Source organism: Macaca nemestrina, chromosome X (assembly GCF_043159975.1).
Source record: "Macaca nemestrina isolate mMacNem1 chromosome X, mMacNem.hap1, whole genome shotgun sequence".
Taxonomy (NCBI): Eukaryota; Metazoa; Chordata; class Mammalia; order Primates; family Cercopithecidae; genus Macaca; species Macaca nemestrina.
In genome coordinates this window covers 84,309,821-84,330,151 of record NC_092145.1, presented here as the reverse complement: position 1 = coordinate 84,330,151, position 20,331 = coordinate 84,309,821, and the positions used below count along the sequence as shown (strand labels likewise).

Genomic DNA, 20,331 nt, shown 5'->3' with positions numbered 1-20,331 from the left:
GGTTTATTAATAAGTTTCAGATTCAACATTGCAACTAACTCTTAAGGAGGTACCGCTTGTTGAGTTTTAGTGTAGTCTCAAAGAAGACTATTTGCAGTTATCTGAAAAGGCTATTAAAATACTCCTTTTCCCATCTGCATATTCATGTGAGGCCAGATTGTCTTCATTTACATCAACTAGAACAACATGTCACAAAAGATTGCATACAGAGTGAGACATAAGAATCCAGCTGTCTTCAACTAAGCCAGACATTATAGAGATTTGCAAAAATGTAAAATAATCCCTTTTCTTACCGTTTATTATCTCAGAAAATGCTACTTTTCAGAAAATATGTAATGTATAGTAGGTTTATGTTTTTGTTTATGTTTTTTATGTTTTTTGACAGAGTCTCGCTCTGTCACCCAGGCAGAGTGCAATGACGCGATCTCGGCTCACTGCAACCTCCACCTCTTGGGTTCAAGCGATTCTCCTGCCTCAGCCTCCCAAGTAGCTGGGATTATAGGCGCCCACCACCATGCCCAGCTAATTTTTTGTATTTTTAGTAGAGACAGGGTTTCACCATGTTGGCCAGGCTGGTCTTGAACTCCTGACCTCAGGTAATCCACCTGCCTCAGCCTCCCAAAGTGCTGGGATTACAGGAGTGAGCCACCGCGCCCGGCCAATAGGTGTATGATTTTTTTTTTTTTTTTTTTTTTTTTTTGAGACGGAGTCTTGCTCTGTCGCCAGCTGGAGTGCAGTGGCACAATCTCAGCTCACTGCAACCTCCGACTTGCTGGTTCAAGCAATTCTCCTGTCTTAGACTCCCAAGTAGCTGGAATTACAGGCACGCGCCACCACCCCCAGCTAATTTTTGTGTTTGTAGTAGAGACAGGGTTTCACCATGTTGGCCAGGATGGTCTCGATCTCCTGACCTCATGATCTATCCGCCTCGGCCTCCCGAAGTGCTAGGATTGCAGGCATGAAGTACCTGGCCCGGCCTAAGTTTATTATTTTTAAGTGAATTAATAATTTTTTTTTTGAGATGGAGTCTTGCTCTGTCTCCCAGGCTGGAGTGCAATGGCACGATCTCAGCTCACTGCAACCTCCACCTCCTGGGTTCAAGTGATTTTCCTGCCTCAGCCTCCCAAGTAGCTAGGATTACAGGCACCCACCACCATGCCCGGCTAATTTTTGTATTTTTAGTAGAGCCGGGGTTTCACCAGGTTGGCCAGGCTGGTCTCGAACTCTTGACCTCAGGTGATCCACCTGCCTCAGCCTCCCAAAGTGCTGGGATTACAGGCGTGAGCCACTGCGCCCAGCTAAATTTTTTTTCAGTTGTACTTTCTAATACTATAAATCTCTATAGGTATAACACATGTGAACAGAATGTCCTAGATGACTTCAATAATTTTTAAGAGTGTAAAGGAGTCCTGAGACCTCAAAATTTGAGAACTACAGTCTTAGATTATTTTCATACCCATCTTCTTTATAGTACCAAACTTATCACTGCATATGAAGCACATGCTGGTATGCTCTTTCTCACTAGACACAAGAAATTTGAGAAGAAAACTATTAATGAAACTGAAATACTGTGGAGACTTTGGTCTAGGACATACTTGATCAGAAAGTACCCGGAAGCTATAACCAGGGTCAAAATATCTAGTCTTCTTAGAAACTTCTCAGTCTTGTGGCAGGCACATCAAGATAACCTCTCACAACGCCAGCCCTAGGTATCATTTTGGTACTCGATTGTAGTAAAGAGCATATCTACCTGTTTGTTCTTTTGAGATTTTTCCTTCAGGTCTCCAACCTGAATCTTATCCTTGCATGGGTGGACCACCATGTCACAGTCTGAGCTTATATGGCCCCAAGACAAACTAACATATTTTACTCAATCCCTTACAACAGAAGCCTTACTGTGATAAGTCTTTCCAAGTCCCACTTTATGACCCATTTACTTCAACCAGTATTTAATAGAATAAAACCATTTAGATAGTCTCTTAGAGTCCTTTGTCTTATACGTACCGCACGCTAACCGATTGCACCACTGGAGCCACTAGAGTCCTTTGTTACAGGATTTGCGATACTGTGTAAAATCCTAACCAGATGACTCAAACATTATTTAAATGATATTTAACTGATAGCTCCATCCATAAAATTATTTGAAGTTTCTCCTTAGAGCTCTTCCCCCTTCTCCTTGATGTTCAGGCTACTTGCAGTAAGGCTCACTGTTTCTTTCCCTGAAGGAGTGCTCAGATTGCTGACCTACAGCAGAAGCTGCTGGATGCAGAAAGTGAAGACAGGCCAAAACAACGCTGGGAGAATATTGCCACCATTCTGGAAGCCAAGTGTGCCCTGAAATACTTGATTGGAGAGGTAAACATCACTCTAACCAGCAGTTAGGGGGCTGGCTGTGTAGATTGAAATGAGATGTTAGCCTTGAAATATTGTCATAGTGTTATTGTCACTTTTCATGGTAGAAACCCCAATAACACTAACATTAGAGGGTTTAGTAGATAAAAGTTGGTGTAAGCAAGTACAGGCCAGTCACTTACAAAAATATAATATGACTCACAAATTGATGCCCGTCGTGACTGGCCTATAGCAAGTGCTGAATGCATGTTAGCTGTTGTTATTAGGAAAGACCAAAATGCCATAGTGGGTCACTGGCTAAACATCAACTGTTATACTGTAGTACTTTTTAAAACCCCTATGAGATGTATATTCAAAAATTTAAGATCCAGTCTAGAAAACGGAAAACCTAAGCATCTTTTGACATATAAAGATTCATTTTAAGGAAAAGCCATCTTTGCTGACCTTAAAATGATATGTCACCTTACATTGTCACCAGAGGAATGAAAATTGATTGCCTCTGGTGATTGAAGCATTTTCACTCAAGACAAGCATACAAACTCCAAACCTACAAGTTTAAACAATGCTACCCTTTATACATTTTTGTGTTAGCTTAGCAGATTTGTTCTACTAAGGAAATCTTGATCAGTCTTGTGAACACTGATACTTATGATGGTCACCATCTGGGCTAGTAGTGAATGTAAAACTAGGCCAGTGTAGGATATCATGTAGCCTGAAGAGCCAGATCTGCAGTCTCAGTCTACGAGTTCTAACATGTGAATATAGACATTCTGAAATGGGACATAATTGGCCATAAGGGTGTGTCCTGTGGATTTCGCTTAAACATTAAGGAAGAACTTCTTAAATATCAGAATTTGTAATTGTCAGATACTGTTCGGGTTAGGTTTACTCTTACCTTGAGGCAGAGCAAGAAATAAAATGGCCTTAGCAGTGGCTTCTAGCCCCAAGATACATGTCTCAGCAGAAATGTGGACTCTTGGCCTGGGAATAGAACAATAGTATATTTACTATTCAATGTTGGAATCCATATGACATGAAAAAATAAGAATAGACTTGGACGTGGAGGAATTTTTCTCAGACCCTTTCAAGAAAGCTGACATTATCCTGCCTATTGAAAGGGGGAAAGAAAGGTGGTCATTCTTCAAATAAACTGATCTTCTTTTATGCCCTCCAGCTGGTGTCCTCCAAAATACAGGTCAGCAAACTTGAAAGTAGCCTGAAACAGAGCAAGACCAGCTGTGCTGACATGCAGAAGATGCTGTTTGAGGAACGAAATCATTTTGCCGAGATAGAGACAGAGTTACAAGCTGAGCTGGTCAGAATGGAGCAACAGCACCAAGAGAAGGTAAACTCTAGCAAGCCAAGAAGCTACACTGTGAAACTATCATTGCCTTGTATTGTTAGTTTTTTTAAAAAAAAGTGGGGATATGAAATTTCTTTCAAAATCCATGTGGCCTTTTCTAAAGTTTGCAAATAAGAAGAAACCTGAAGCAGAGATGTGACTTGTCTAACTTTATACATACCAGTGACAATGGCTCTTGGTTTCCAACTTAAATATGAACATTAACATGCTGAGAAACAGGCCCAGCGTGGTGGCTCATGCCTGTAATCCCAGCACTTTGGGAGGCCAATGCAGGCAGATTGCTTGAGTCCAGGAGAGTGAAACCCCATCTCTACAATAAAATACAGAAAATTAGCTGAGTGTGATGGTGTGCACCTCTGATCCCAGCTACTCATAAGGCTGAAGTGGGACAATCGCTTGAACCCATGAGGCAGATGTTGCTGTGAGCCATGATCGTGCCACTGCACTCCAGCGTGGGCAACAGAAAGAAAAAAAAAACTATGCTGAGAAATATCCATGCTGTACTCACTACTTCATGCCATGAGAGCAAATGAGAACAGTTTACTTCTAAATCACAAGGGAGCAGTCACCTGGATCACTGCTTGAACTAAGTCAAAATTTCTTTTTCCCTTTGGTACCTTTGTTATCACCCATTGGGTCGTGTCTTTCTCTAGGTGCTGTACCTTCTCAGCCAGCTGCAGCAAAGCCAAATGGCAGAGAAGCAGTTAGAGGAATCAGTCAGTGAAAAGGAACAGCAGCTGCTGAGCACACTGAAGTGTCAGGTATGATCAAGAGGGAGAGGTCTCCAGAGATGAGTTTCACAGTACTGACTGAGAATCTTGTCTCATTTAGACCCTTGTACTGGCAGCAGATAGTTAATTACCTACTGGAAAAAAGATTTATAATGGTAGCCTCTACTGCCTTTAGGCCCTATTTGATCAGGCTAGGGGTACTTAGAGTGTAGCCACATATAGGAATAACCTCATTTTTGGTACCAAAATGGCAGCACATACTCCATACCAGACTCTGAGGCCTTGTGGTTCTTGGCCTCAACCCTGAGCTCTAAAGAGTTAAGGAAATGAAATCATCCAGTAGTTACTTAGAATCCTAGGGACATTCAAATCTGACATATTTGTAAAATGCCTGGGGTCTGAATTTCTTCCAGAGGCTAGGAACACCACACCCTTTAGTAGCATGTTGTAGCACTATTAGTCTAACTTAGAATCTTTTTCCTGAACTACCAGTCTGTAGGGTTTCCTTGGCACCTTCCATCTAAGACATAAGCAAACTAGTTAAGGTTGTATGCATGGATCTGGTTGTCTTAGGTGCCAGGTAGTTCAGTCAGGCTTATTAAAGTGGCAAGTAAACTGCCTGGTCTGTGTTAAGAAGGGTAAAGAGTAGCATTTATAGACTTCAAGAAAATAGAGCTAAGTTTCTGCGGGTTTCTTAATCAGCATCCCAATGTGAATAAGGGATATGAAGCTAAGGAGTGGAAAAGAATAAGGAAGGCTTGTCAGGCAGAGTCCGTGGTTCCTATGAGTGTGGTCAGAGCTGCTGGGGTGCATTGGAATAGAAGTGGCATTCAGGTCACCTAGGAACTGGGAATCAGACATTTTTCTGGGTGCCAATGCCTGCTGTGCAAAAACCATCTGCTGCCAACAACTTGGCAGCAGTATGTTTTCATCTATGTGAGTTGTTTGGTAACCCACATGTAGTGCCCAAAATAACCCCACATATCACTGCACTATCTGGAAATAGGATGAAGAACTTGAGAAGATGCGAGAAGTGTGTGAGCAAAATCAGCAGCTTCTCCGAGAGAATGAAATCATCAAGCAGGTAATAGTTTCCCACCCACTTGATAAGCCCTAAGAGACCCTGTTGCTACTGAGGCCAGCTCTTGGGACCAGTCCCCATTGTGGTGACTTGGCTCTATTTCATAAGGTCTATATTTAGTTTCCATGTGACCTGTGCATTTCAAAGTGGAATAAACATAAGTTTTTAAATTTGTCATTTTCTGAATCTAATATTGTTGATATTGGAAAGTGGGAGTCAACGTACTCTACTATAATCCTGCCTCACTTTACTATGGTTTAACATTGAGCTAGCCTAGGTCTGGTATCTGTTTTAGTCATGAATACTCCCAGAAGCTGCCCTGCATTATATACTTTGTCTCTTCTTTTCAAATAGAAACTGACCCTCCTCCAGGTAGCCAGCAGACAGAAACATCTTCCTAAGGATACCCTTCTATCTCCAGACTCTTCTTTTGAATATGTCCCACCTAAGGTAAAATGATCAGTGCCTGTGATACCTTTGCACAGCGTAGGTTTGGGGTAAGTGTGCTAAAACTGCCCTTTATAAGAGGTTGACAGTTAAAATTCCCAAATTCTAGCATCTCACATTTCTTTGGAGTCCCAGATAAAACTACAGTTCAATCCTAAGGAAAGTAGGCACTCTCACTCCTCAGAAGGCCGACTTTGGGCCACGGACAGGCATTATTTAACATAACTGAGGAGGAGGAACAGGAGAAAAGAGCAATAATGTTCAGCTGTCCATCCAAAGATACTTATCTCATCATATCATGAGTTTCCCTTTCCTCCCTCAGATTGGTCAGCCTCCAATTTCACTGCCTTCAAAGACTCTGCAAAGCCAAAGGCTAAAGCAGAATTTCTTCTGATTGGTAAAGCCAAGTGGGGTGGATTTGAGAGAGTCTGAAATCTTTGCTCTGAGAATATAGCTGGCAACAGTTACTGGGAAGATATGATGCATATGTAGTTTTTAATTTTTATTAAATAACTAAACTACTCCAAACCTTTTTTCTTAGCCAAAACCTTCTCGTGTTAAAGAAAAGTTCCTGGAGCAAAGCATGGACATCGAGGATCTAAAATATTGTTCAGAGCATTCTGTGAATGAGCATGAGGATGGTGATGGTGATGGTGACGATGATGAGGGGGATGATGAGGAATGGAAGCCAACAAAATTAGTTAAGGTGTCCAGGAAGAACATCCAAGGGGTAGGAGCCAGCTCTTCAACTTTTTTTGTTTTGTTTTGTGTTGTTGTTTTTGGAGTGAGAGTCTCACTCTGTCACCCAGGCTGGAGTGCAGTGGCGCATTCTCGGCTCACTGCAACCTCCGCCTCCCAAGTTCAAGTGATTCTCGTGTCTCAGCCTCCTGAGTACCTGGGATCACAGGCATGCGCCACCACACCCAGCTAATTTTGTATTTTTAGTAGAGACAGGGTTTCAGCATGTTGGCCAGGCTGGTCTCAAACTCCTGGCCTCAAGCAATCTGTTTGCCTTGGTCTCTCAAATTGCTGGGATTACAGGTATGAGCCACCGCGCCCGGCCTAGCTCTTCGACTTTGTCAGGGGTTCTAATTCTTAGTATTCATTCACTGCCACTGGGATAGTTTTCTGAATCTAGGAATGTGTTGGCCCCATACCCTTTAGCTACCATTTAGAGGCGCTGACTCCACTAAAGGGGGGACTTGTTGGGCCATCTCTGTGTAGAACCTGGGGCTAGTATAGAGGGCTGCTTGAGTGCACAAGTTGGCTCTCTTCTTGTTTTCAGCTGCTTATCAATTTGAATAGGTAATATTCCATACCATTTCATTGAAGCTGATACCAAAATGATCATAACAATTCTTCATGTTTTTATAGCATTTTACAGTTTATAAACCATTCTCATATATATTACCACTTTTAATCACCACAAAAAATCCAGTGAAGGGCCAGGCGCCGTGGCTCACACTTGTAATCCCAGCACTTTGGGAGGCCAAGGCAGGCAGATCACCTGAGGTTGGGAGTTTGAGACCAGCCTGACTAACAGGAAGAAACCTCGCCTCTACTAAACATACAAGATTAGCCGGGCGTGATGGCACATGCCTGTAGTCCCAGCTACTCGAGAGGCTGAGACAGGAGAATCGCTCGAACCCGGGAGGTGGAGGTTCTGGTGAGCCGAGATCATGCCATTGCACTCCAGCCTGGGCAACAAGAGTGAGACTCCGTCTCAAAAAAAAAAAAAAAAAAATCCTGTGAGATATTTATTTTTTGCATTTTCCAGAGGGACCCCTGACCCACAGGAGGGAAACGACCTTGCCCAAGGTTGTAAAACTACGTGACAGTCAGGACTAGAAACCAAATATTCTGACTCCAAGTCCAGTTTGTTTCCCCCACATCATGGTTATGTCAGTAAAAACCTTAGACCAGAAGTTGAATGTGTACTTTATCTTTGCCTAACAGAGTGATTTCACTCCCTAGGCTAAGGAACAAAAGGAATTACAGAAAAAGCTAATAATTAAGTTCAAACACATTAAGTTAAGGCTAGTTAGGAACAATCTGACTTAGGCATGCTTTATTTGCTTACACAATGATAGTCCTACTCAAACCTAGATGTTTTATGTTGAAACATTAACTTCCCAGGCATTACAGTTGGCCCCCAACTGTGCCCTGCAGCCACATTCCACTTAAAGAGAACAGTTCACAAGTTACCTTAGCTGGCTTCCTACGTTATTTGATTTGATTAGCCTATAGCTCATCACTGGGGAACTGAGCCTTATAAACCCACAGCACCAGGATGAAGCAAGTCATAAGATATAGACAGCCATGGTGGTAAGTCATTTGGTCAGTCAGAATCATCAAGAATGCAACATATCGTGCTCGTAGTGAAACTAAGAACTCATCCTTAGCTTCAGAGAGTTTATGATCTAATGGGAAAACAAGGTAAAGGAATAGAAGCCTACCATAGAGAATATGGTAGCATATTCATCTCAGGGAAATGGACTGGGGAGTTTTTGGTTTGTTTGTTGTGTTTTTTCTTTTGAGACCGAGTTTCACTCTTATTGCCCAGGCTGGAGTGCAATGGTGCAATCTCGGCTCATCGCAGCCTCCTCCTCCCAGGTTCAAGTGATTCTCCAGCCTCAGCTTCCCAAGTAGCTGGGATTACAGGTGCCCGCCACCACACCCGGCTAATTTTGTATTTTTATTAGAGATGGGGTTTCTCCATGTTGGTCAGGCTGGTCTCGAACTCCTGACCTCAGGTGATCGGTCCACCTTGGCCTCCCAAAGTGTTGGGATTACAGGCGTGAGCCACCGCGCAAGTTTTTAAGAGTGACTATAAAGCCAAACCAAGGAGGTGTAATTTAAGAAAATGCCATGAAAGAGGTGACTATTGCTGTGTTGTAAGACAGAAAGGGAAATACAGTCTTGGGAGCAACTGCGAGACATTTCTGGCACAATGAATAGCATATTCCTAAGACCTGAAGATGGTAGTGGAACAGAGTTGGGACACTTAGAGAAAATGGGGCAGAGAGTGTCTGTCTTTCATTCATTTACTCAACAAACATTTATGGATGTTTTACTATACTTGAAGTAGAGAGCATGAACTGAATGTAGATTAAAAGGTCAGCTAAGTAATAGGAGGCAGAGTTGAGAAGTACACACAGAAAAATGGTAGAGGCCAGGCATCGCTCATACCTGTAATCCCAGCAGTTCGGGAGGCCAAGGCAGGCAGATCACCTGAGGTCAGGAGTTCAAGACCAGCCTGGCCAATATGGCGAAACCCCATCTCTACTAAAAATACAAAAATCAGCCAGGCGTGGTGACGCATGCCTGTAATCCCAGCTACTTGGGAGGCTGAGGCAGGAGAATTGCTTGAACCCAGGAGGTGGATATGGCAGTGAGCTGAGATCACACCACTGTACTCCAGCCTGGGAGACAGAGAAAGACTGTCTCAAGCGGGGGAGGGATTGCATTGGGAGTTATACCTGATGTAAATGATGAGTTGATGGGTGCAGCACACCAACATGGCACAAGTATACATATGTAACAAACCTGCACGTTATGCACATGTACCCTACAACTTAAAGTACAATAATAATAAATAAACTAAAAAATAAAATAAAATAAAATAAAATAAAAAAAAAGAAAGAAAGAAAAATGGTAGAGGGCCTAAAGCTCTGGAAAGGAATTTCCAAATGTGAGGTGAATACAGGTATACTTGTCCTCACGGAAAGCTTCATATATTTATTATAGCACTGTTGCTCTAAGCTTAAAAGGGCAACATAGAAGTATATAGCAAATATTGCAAGTAAATAATATTTGCTATTAGTGATAAATCCTATGTCTAAAACAATGAGGAATTATTCTTTTCTAGGCTTTTCTCCTGATTTTATAATTTGGAAAGTGAATATAACTGGACTTTAAAGGGAGCAAGTTAGCATAAAATCTAGTTTTCTCTAAAGTTACCTTTTGGCAATCTGAAAGTACATGGATGCTATGACTGCTCTTTGATCAGACTGCTTGCAGACGTATTACCTGTAGACCTTGATGTTTCACAGAGGACCTTTATTATTACTGCTTCAACCCAGCTGAAGCTGGCTGGGACTATCACTAGATTACTGAAAAGGAGACTGAAGCAGGCACCAAAATGATGACTTGTCCAGAGTTAATGGCTTCCTTACTCAGCCACATTTCCTATAGGTACTAAGGAGATGCTGGGGGGTAAGTCATGTGCTATCATAGAAAAAGTAGTAACCTAGAAGCCAGATAGACATGGGTCTGGAGTTTGCCACGGGTTCATTGAGTAACCTTGAGTAAGTCAGTCTCCCTGGGCCTCAGATTCCTTATCTATGCAATGCAGGGTCTAGAACAGCGGTCCCCAACCTTTTTGGTACCAGGGACCGGTTTCATGGAAGATAGTTTTTCCACAGACTGGTCGTGGGGGTGGTTTGGGGATAAAACTGTTCCATCTCAGATATCGGTCATTAGTTAGAGTCTCATAAGGAGTGCGCAACATGCGCAGTTCACAATAGGATTCTTATTCCTATGAGAATCTAATGCTGCCACTGATCTGACAGGAAGCGGAGCCCAGGCTGTAATACTTGCTCACCTGCAGCTCACCTCCGGCTGTGTGGCTCAGTTCCTAACAGGCCACTGACCAGTACTGGTCCCCAGCCTAGGGGTTGTGGACCCCCTGGTCTAGAATAGATTATGAATAAGGTTCCTTCTAGGACTAATATCCTGAGTCAAAGTAACAGTCAAAGTTGTGTAAATGGGTTTTAATAACAATGCCTTTTTTTTTTTTGAGATGGAATCTCGCTGTGTCCCCCAGGCTGGAATGCAGTGGCGCGATCTCGGCTGACTGCAAGCTCCACCTCCCGGGCTCACGCCATTCTCCTGCCTCAGCCTCCCGAATAGCTGGGACTACAGGCACCTGCCACCACGCCCGGCTAATTTTTTGTATTTTTAGTAGAGACAGGGTTTCACCATGTTAACCAGGATGGTTTCGATCTCCTGACCTTGTAATCCACCCGCCTCAGCCTCCCAAAGTGCTGGGATTACAGGCATGAGCCACCACACCTGGCCATAACAATGCTTTTATATGGTGTTATATGTTATCTGAGAAGTTAGGAGGAATATATGCAAAAGCACCTTGTGAAGGATACAATATCATGCAGATATTGTTGTTAAAGCACTATAAGCATTTTACAAATATTCTCATTTGTCACATTTGGCAGAAAAGAGGGAGCAGGTATTCTTGCCTCTACCTTACTGATGAAGGAATGGCCTGGGCACGGTGGCTCGTACCTGTAATCCCAATACTTTGGGAAACCAAGGTGGGAGGATCACTTGAGCGCAGAGTTCAAGGCTGCAGTGAACTATGATTGTGCCACTGCACTCCAGCCTCAATGACCTAGTGAGACCCCCATCTCTAAATTTAAAAATTAAAAAAAAAAAGAATGGAGATTAACTTGGATGAAGTGACTTGTCCAAGGTCATGCCAAGCATTAAATATAAGACTAGAGCCTGAGTCTCCAAATTCCTAGTCTGGTATTCTTTGTTTTTTGTTTTTGCCACAGCATCACTTACCAATCCTGGTATTTTTTTTTTTTTTTTTTTTTTTGACCAGATCTTATCCTTCTGAAGTATGAGGTACAGTGTAACACTGAGCTTAGTGCTAGAGGAATTATGGACTCTAAAGCAGTAGTTCTCAAGTCTAGCCACACATTGGAACCCCCAAGGGAGCTTTTAAACATGGAGCCTGGGACCCCACCCCCAGATATTCTGATGTAATTAGTCTGAGGTAGGACATGGCCTTTTTGAAAAGCTGCCCAGAGATTTCTTATGTGCAGCTAGAGTTGAGAACAACTGGCTTAAGTTGAGAACAGAGGTCTTTCAGCTCTGCTTTCCACTCTCTACAAAGAATCCCTTGGCCGGGTGTGGTTGCTCATGCCTGTCATCCCAGCACTTTGAGAGGCCAAGGTGGGAGGATTGCTTGATGCCAGGAGTTCAAGACCAACCTTGGCAACACAGCTAGATACCATCTCTACAAAAGAAAAAGAAAAAAAAAAGGCCGGGCGCGGTGGCTCAAGCCTGTAATCCCAGCACTTTGGGAGGCCGAGACGGGCGGATCACGAGGTCAGGAGATCGAGACCATCCTGGTTAACACGGTGAAACCCCATCTCTACTAAAAAATACAAAAAATAGCCGGGCGCGGTGGTGGGCGCCTGTAGTCCCAGCTACTCGGGAGGCTGAGGCAGGAGAATGGCGTGAACCCGGGAGGCGGAGCTTGCAGTGAGCTCAGATCCGGCCACTGCACTCCAGCCCGGGCGACAGAGCAAGACTCTGTCTCAAAAAAAAAAAAAAAAAAAAGAAAAAAAAAAGAGTCCCCCTATTACTTCTCAACTATGGTGCTGGAACATGCTGGTGGGTTGCCAGCAGTTGTGATATACACACACACACATGCACACACATACACACACCACCCTGTATACATGTAGTAAATACATTTGTAGTTATGCCTGTGATAGGGTCACATTCTGTCTTTGACATTCTAATCTGCTTCCTGGTGTGAGAGAGAATAGGATGAAGTTACAGCTCATGTACGTGGCATTCATGCAACTACATCTGTCATGTATGTCATGACTGTGCTATAATACCACTACCAGGTGTTTATCTAACCTCTTCTTGCTTGAAGACTTCTAATAGGGGGAAGCTCACAGTCTTACAGGACAACCCATTGGACTCCACTAATTGTTAGAAAGTTCCTTCTTGTTTAGCTGAAATGTGCTGTCCTATACATCATCCCAATGGGTCTTGGCTATATAAGAGCCTAATCATTCTTTATGACAGCCCTTCAGATACTGCTCTCATGATATTATCCCTTGGATAAAATAGAGAAACATGGACGAGGTAACAGCCTTTTTGGAGCATTTAGATGAATTTGTAAATGGCCAAAGGACCTTACCCAGGCTGTAGCAATCAGTGGATCACTGTCATCCTGGGGAAGTATCACCAGGACATGTCATAGAACTCCATCTTTCATCCTGTCTTAAAGCAGCAAAGATTTTTTGTTATTATAATGTCTAGCATTGGCAAGGGTGACTAAGAAGGGGACTTCTGGCTGGGCACCATGGCGCACACCTGTAATCCCAATACTTTGGGAGGCTGAGGTGGGCAGATTACTTAAGCCTAGTAATTTGAGACCAGCCTGGGCAACATGGCAAAACCCTGTCTCTGCTAGAAATACAAAAGATTAGCCTGGCGTGGTGACACACACCTGTAGTCCCAGCTACTCAGTGGGGACTGAGGCCACAGGATCACTTGAGCCCTGGAGGTTGAGGCTATAGTGAGCTCTGATCATGCCACTGCACTCCAGCCTGGGTGACAGAGTGAGACCCTGTCTGAAAAAAAAAAAAAAAAAAAAGGGCATTTCTGTATTGCTATTAGGAATATAAATTGGTATACTTTTCAGGAAAGCAACTTGAAAATATGTATCAATAGCCTTTAAAATGTTTCTATCCTTTGACCCAGTAATTTATAGGAATTTATACTAAGGAAATAGACATTGGTATGTAAATATATTTATTCGTTCAACAAATTTTTTTCTGGGCACCTATGTGCCAGGCACTGTTTCTAGCTGCTGAGAAGACATGAAACAAGACAGGTGAGATTCTTTGCCCTCATGAAACTGGTATTCTTGTGGGGAGAGACACACAGTAACCAGAAAAATAAGATAATTTTAGATAGTGATGAGTGGAAAAGAAAATAGTGAAGTCATAGAGAATGTGGGATGGGAAAAGAGCACTTTAGAAGAGTGCTTGGGGCCAGGTGTGGTGGCTCACGCCTGTATTCCCAGCATTTTGGGAGGCTGAGGTGGGCGGATCACTTGAAGTCAGGAATTCAAGACCAGCCTGGCCAACACGGCAAAACCCCATCTCTACTAAAAAAAGAGTGTTTCGGGAGGCTGGGCATGGTGGCAGATGCCTGTAATCCCAACACTTTGGGAGGATTGCTTGAGGTCAGGAGTTACAAAGACCAGGCTGGGTAACAGCGAGACCCCACCTCATTAAAAAAAAATTTTGTTTAAAGAAGAGTGCTTGCGGAGCTCTCTCTGAGAAGGAAATATCTAAGCTGAGGCCTAAACAGTGAAGAGCAAGTCAGGAAAAGCATCAGAAGAACATTTCAGGAAAGGGGAACAGAAAATGCAAGACCTCGGGGCAAGAATGAGCTTAGTATCTTGAGGAACAACTAAAAAGGCCAGTGTGGCTAGAATGTATTGAGCATAAGCTACAGTCAGGGGATGGGTAGTCAAGGGCCCGATGATGGAGGGCCTTGTCAGTCGTAGTACAGTTTAGATTATATTTCTATACAAGGATATTTACTAAAACATGATTGATAATAGTGAACAATTTCTTTCAAAACAATCTTAATATTTAACATTAGGGGACTGGTTAAATAAATTGACATTATCCCCATGAGGAAATATTATACACAACTATTAAAAGTCAAGTGTTTTGGTTTTCAAGTTTTGTAAAGTGATATATATTATTTTGCTAATCAGAAAAAAGATGTTATTGTGGTTTCTACAGAGCAACTACAGAGCAAAGGTGATGGTTCTCATATGAAAAAAATTTAAGGGCCTGAATTTGACTATAAGCTCAGTATGAATCCACAAAGATGTGACAGGAAAAAAAAAGCAACGATTTTAGGCCTCATTAACAGGACTACTGGGTCCGTAACAAGGGAGGTGTTTATCATAGTCCACCCCACAGTGGTCACACCACATTTAGAAAGTTGTGCTCATTTCTAGATCTCACAATTGAAGAACTTTGACAAATTGGTGTATAGTCAAGGTGGTGAGCATACATGAGAACCATGTCATGTGGTGAATCATTGAAGGAACTAGGTACATTTAACTTTGAGAGGATTTGGACAGAAGGGGACTGGGGAGTAGAAATTATGTTCAGGTTTTAACAGTTATTCTATAGAAGTGGGGTTAAACTCATTCCATGTCATTTTAGATGGCAGAATTGGGTTCTATGACTAGAAGTTATATAGAAACTATTATTACCTCAGGATAAATAGAGCTTCAGATAATTAGACCAGGGATGTTAAGAGGAGCTTCGTACATCAAACCAGTCGTTAGATGGTTGCTGAGGTCTCTTCTCACTCTGTTCCTTCATCCTGTGAGCTTGGCCACCTCTATCTTTTCAAAGCCAAACTATCCCACTTTCTTCTATGATTTTTCTTACAGCATTGTTTCCTGTAATTCTGATCACTCACCTCTTTTTTGTTTAACATCCTCTTTATAAAACATACACACTGAATTCCTGAATGTGCATACAAGAAAACATGCTTATCAATTAAACTGGTCTAATAAACGGAAAGCCCTTATAACAGTGCCTGGCACACATTAATGTTAGCCATCACTACTGCAGCTTTGTTTATAAGAGTGGAAAATGGCACTATCAGGAGAATGGGTAAATTGTGGCAAGTTCATAGAGTGAAAATGAACGGAATTGAGCTATATGTATCAACATGTAAGATGTCATTTATACAAAGTTTAAAAATGTGTAAGACAATTTCTTGTTTATTTTTGTTTTTTTACAAAAACTCATATGTGTGGCCAGGTGCTGTTGCTCACACCTGTAATCTCAGCACTTCGGGAGGCTGAGGCAAGAGGATTGCTTGAGGCCAGGAGTTCAAGACCAGCCTGGGCAACATGGCAAGACCCTGTCTCTACAAAATCAAAAACAAAAAATTAGCCAGGCATGGTGGCATGTGCTTGTGGTCCCAAATACTCTGGAGGCTGAGGAAGGAGGATCACTAAGTCCAAAAGGTTGGGGCTGCAGTGAGCTATGATTGCGCCACTGCACTCCAGCCTGGGTGACAGAGCAAGACCCTGTCTCCAAAACAAAACAAAACAAAACAAACAAAAAAAACTAATGTGATAGGAATGTTAAATACCTAATTCAGTAGACTGTTTATCCCTGGAAAGGGAGGACGCAAATGGGATCAGGAAGGAGTACATAGGAGACCTTGGTTATATCTGCATTTTACTGTTAAGGGGGGTTAGTGGGGGCATGAGTGAGGTTTTTTATTGCTATTGTCTATGCTTTTGTACGCATGAACAAAATTATGGTGCCCTGAAATAGGATGCATTCTTTCTTTCTTTCTTTTTCTTTTTCTTTTTTTTTTTTTTTTTTTTTTTTGAGACGGTGTTTCACTCCGTCGCCCAGGCTGGAGTGCAATGGCGCAATCTCGGCTCATTGCAACCTCTGCCTCCCAGGTTCAAGCGATTCTCCTGCCTCCAGCCTCCTGAGTAGCTGGGATTAAAGGCATGCGCTACAACGCCCGGCTACTTTTGTATTTTTAGTAGAGATGGGGTTTCACCTTGTTGGTCAGGCTGTTCTTGAACTCCTGACCTCAGATGATCCACCCGCCTCGGCCTCCCAAAGTGCTGGGATTACAGGCATGAGCCACCGTGCCCAGCCAGGATGCATTATTTCAAATGGGATCCTACTGAGCCGGGGTACAGTGAAATAATTACTCCCCATCTTTTCGGAACTCCAGATTTCTACCTGACTGCATTTGCTTTGGGACAGCCATTTCAAGCTGTTGACTCACAGAGCTTGCTTACACCTCAAATCCCTAGGCCCTTTTCTACACAGTCTTTTTTTTTTTTTTTTTTTTTTTGAGATGAGGTCTCACTCTGTCACCCAGGCTGGAGTACAGTGGCGTGATCTCAGCTCACTGCAGCCTCCACCTCCCAGGCTCCAGTGATCCTCCCACCTCAGCCTCCCGAGGTTGCCACCATGTCCGGCTAATTTTTTGTATTTTTGGTGGAGACAGGGTTTCACCATGTTGCCCAGGCTAGTCTCAAACTCCTGAGCTCAAGCGATCCACCCGCCTTGATCTCCCAAAGTGCTGGGATTACTGGCATGAGCCACTGCACGGTCTACTTTTAAGCTAGATCACTCTCCATATTGTATTTCTATGACTGAGTTGAGGGGAACCTAAATACCAAACTTACAAACTTACTTTCTTTCTACTTTCACACCTTAAGTCCAGCTTGTCAAAATATTTTTGAATTGTGATTCTTTTATCTTACATATTACTCATCCTTCCAGCTTTCTGTCATTGTTAGAGCTGATAAATATGCCTACCTTATAGACTAGTTATGAGATTCAAATGAGATTTTGTATTTATGTACATGAAAGTACTCTGAAAACTGTAAAGTGCTATCAAATGTAAATGATTTTATTTCATATCATCAGTGATTTATCAAAATGTGGTAAGGACAAAGCCCAGACTAACACTGGACAAAATGCAGAAATGTGAGCTGGATGAAAGTACAGTTTGGTAATTCTAAAAATACTGAGCAACTACACTCAGTTTTTAAATGTACTTAACTATACTACCATCCAGCTCACAGTTCTTCACTTTGCCCATAAAGTTGTCACAAGAGTCTTTGTCAGTTGCCTTGCATTATGCTATCCCTCTGATCCGTCCTTCAAGTATTCTGTCCAAAAGAAAATGGATTTTTCAGCCAGGCGCTGTGGCTCACACCTGTAATCCCAGCAATTTGGGAGGTCGAGGCGGGCTGATCACCTGAGGTCAGGAGTTTGAGACCAGCCTGGGCAACGTGGTGAAACCCCATCTCTACTAAAAATACAAAAATTAGCCAGGTGGCCAGGCATGGTGGCTCATGCCTGTAATCCCAGCACTTTGACAGACCGAGGCAGGTGGATCACCTGAGGTCGGGAGTTCGAGACCAGCCTGGCCAGCATGGTGAAACCCTGTTTCTACTAAAAATACAAAAATTAGCCAGGCGTGGTGGCAGGCACCTGTAATCCCAGCTACTCGGGAAGCTGAGGCAGGAGAATTGCTTAAACTCAGGAGGCGGAGGCTGCAGTGAGCCAAGATCGTACCATTGCACTCCAGCCTGGGCAACAGAGCAAGGCTCCGTCTCAAAAAAATAAATAAAATTTAAAAATTAGCCAGGCATGGTGGCGTGCACCTGTAATCCCAGCTACTCAGGAGGCTGAGGCAGGAGAATTACTTGAACCTGGGAGGTGGAGGTTGCAGTGAGCAGAGATCGTGCCACTGCACTCCAGCCTGGGTGACATAATAAGACTCCATCTCAAAAAAAAAGAGAAAAGAAAAGAAAATGGATTTGTCTTGCAAGACTTGTTCTCTTTAAACCTGTGACAGTTCTTGGTGATTATTGTTTCACCAAAGAAGAGAGGACTAAGGAGATTGAAGGTTGGTAGATAATAGTACTTTCCATTTTTTTCTAGAAAAGCTTGCAAATGAAGGGAAGTCATTTTAAACTAGTCTTCTAACCCTTTCAGTAATGTGTCTTTCTGCAAACCTGTTTTGCAGTGTTCCTGCAAGGGCTGGTGTGGAAACAAGCAGTGTGGGTGCAGGAAGCAAAAGTCAGACTGTGGTGTGGACTGTTGCTGTGACCCCACAAAGTGTCGGAACCGCCAGCAAGGCAAGGTAGGATCAGTGCTGTTTCCTCTCCCCATCCCTTCAGACCTCCCACTAGTTTCCACCCTCTTTTTCTGTCTTCCGTCCTAAAACCTGGAGTCTCCTGCACAGCTCTTCCTACCCTTCTCCTTCCCTCTGAACCCAGGAAAAGAGACAGTTCACTTCTCAATCCTTTTTCCTTGCTGCTCGCCTGTTCACATACCCCTTTCAGAAACCACAGTGCTTCCCAGGAGATTCCCAGGTATAGAGCTCCCTACCCCCAGGCTTGGCTGTAAAGTTTCAGTACTGTTTTTGAGACGACAAGGACAAGAGAGCAGGCATTCACAGGCATATAGACATGTAAGATCAAACTAGAAACTAGTCCAGAGGTTTAACTGGAACTGTAAGACCCACGTGCTGAGGTAGCAGCTTCCAGGAAGTTAATCCTTCTGACATCTTGAGACATTCGTTACTTAGACTCTCTCCATGGCAACCAGCTAGCTATTCCATGGCTCTAGGAAAAGACCCACAGGAACCAGGCCTTTCTAATAGTCACTGTTGTAAACCAAGTTAATCTAAATGTCCTCTTAATATTGTTCCCAGGAATAGCAAACTCAGGAAAACCAAATGTGCCCTGGGAAGAGCAGCACCAAGCAGGTCAGATCCCTATACCTGCCTTACACCTACCTGTGCAATAGCAAAAATGCATTACTACAGCTCTCTATGTGATATACAATAATTCTAGCAAGCACGGTCTAATGATGATTCATCATGCATTTCTTGAACATCCACATGTGAAAAGTTTCAACCTGCATCTTCTATTAAAAAGACCTCTGGCCGGGTGCAGTGGCTCACGCCTGTAATCCCAGCGCTTTGGGAGGCCGAGGCAGGCAGATCACGAGGTCAGGAGATCGAGACCATCCTGGCTAACACGGTGAAACCCCATCTCTACTGAAAATAGAAAAAAATTTGCCGGGCGTGGTGGCAGGCGCCTGTAGTCCCAGCTACTCAGGAGGCTGAGGCAGGAGAATGGCATGAACCTGGGAGGTGGAGCTTGCAGTGAGCTGAGATCGCGCCACTGCACTCCAGCCTGGGCAACAGAGTGAGACTCCATCTCAAAAAAAAAAAAAAAACAAAAAAACTTGTAATATACATAGGCAAGCCAGAAGTCAGGCTAAGAACTGTAGAAGTAGCAGAGACCTTGAGGATCCTCTATTCCTGTGGTTTTTCAATTTGGGTTCAAGAGTCATGTAGTAGCTCCGTGAAAGGGCCTCCAGGCAGAGGGGCATGGCCCCTCCCTCCCTCCTCCCATCTCTATCTGTCTCTCTCAGAATCAGTTTCGTTAACTGAAAGGAATACTAATACAGGCAACACCCAGTATAGATGCTAAAAGGGATATCGCAAATTGTAGAGAGGGGGAGTTTAGTCAAACAAATGACCAAGGTTTTCTTTGCTTTAAACCTGGCCTTGTGAGATGTCCCATGCCACTACCTAGTCTTTGCCTTCAGAGGCTACCTACAAGCATTGCTCCATTCCTTCAGGGATAGAGTATGTCAAACACTGTGACCTCCCCAAGCAGGGCCTCCCTAAGACTTGCTTCAGCTGACTAATCAGGCACTTAGAACTGTTACCTCTTTGGTTGAATGGGAGCAGACTGATTTGCAGCCAAATTTATAATATGCCTGTCTGCTTGATTTTCAGGATAGCTTGGGCACTGTTGAACGGACCCAGGATTCTGAAGGCTCCTTCAAATTGGAGGATCCTACGGAGGTGACCCCAGGATTAAGCTTCTTTAATCCCGTCTGTGCCACCCCCAATAGCAAGGTAGGTGGGCTAAAAGGCAGGCATTGGAAAACTGGATTAGCATCCTTCTCTGCGTTATCTATGAC

At 43.3% G+C, this 20,331-nt stretch overlaps 1 protein-coding gene across 1 annotated transcript in view; it reads left to right on the top strand.

Moving 5' to 3' along the window:
* The window catches only part of LOC105476663 (kinesin family member 4A), a 131,351-nt gene that overhangs the window by 110,045 nt on the left and 975 nt on the right, over positions 1–20,331 (top strand). Inside the window, exons 23-30 of the mRNA XM_011732795.3 lie at positions 2,226–2,355; positions 3,527–3,697; positions 4,369–4,476; positions 5,453–5,530; positions 5,882–5,977; positions 6,516–6,704; positions 18,356–18,472; positions 20,144–20,266. Of these exons, the coding sequence (XP_011731097.1) occupies positions 2,226–2,355; positions 3,527–3,697; positions 4,369–4,476; positions 5,453–5,530; positions 5,882–5,977; positions 6,516–6,704; positions 18,356–18,472; positions 20,144–20,266 (1,012 nt within the window). The remainder of the gene's footprint in view (positions 1–2,225; positions 2,356–3,526; positions 3,698–4,368; positions 4,477–5,452; positions 5,531–5,881; positions 5,978–6,515; positions 6,705–18,355; positions 18,473–20,143; positions 20,267–20,331) is intronic.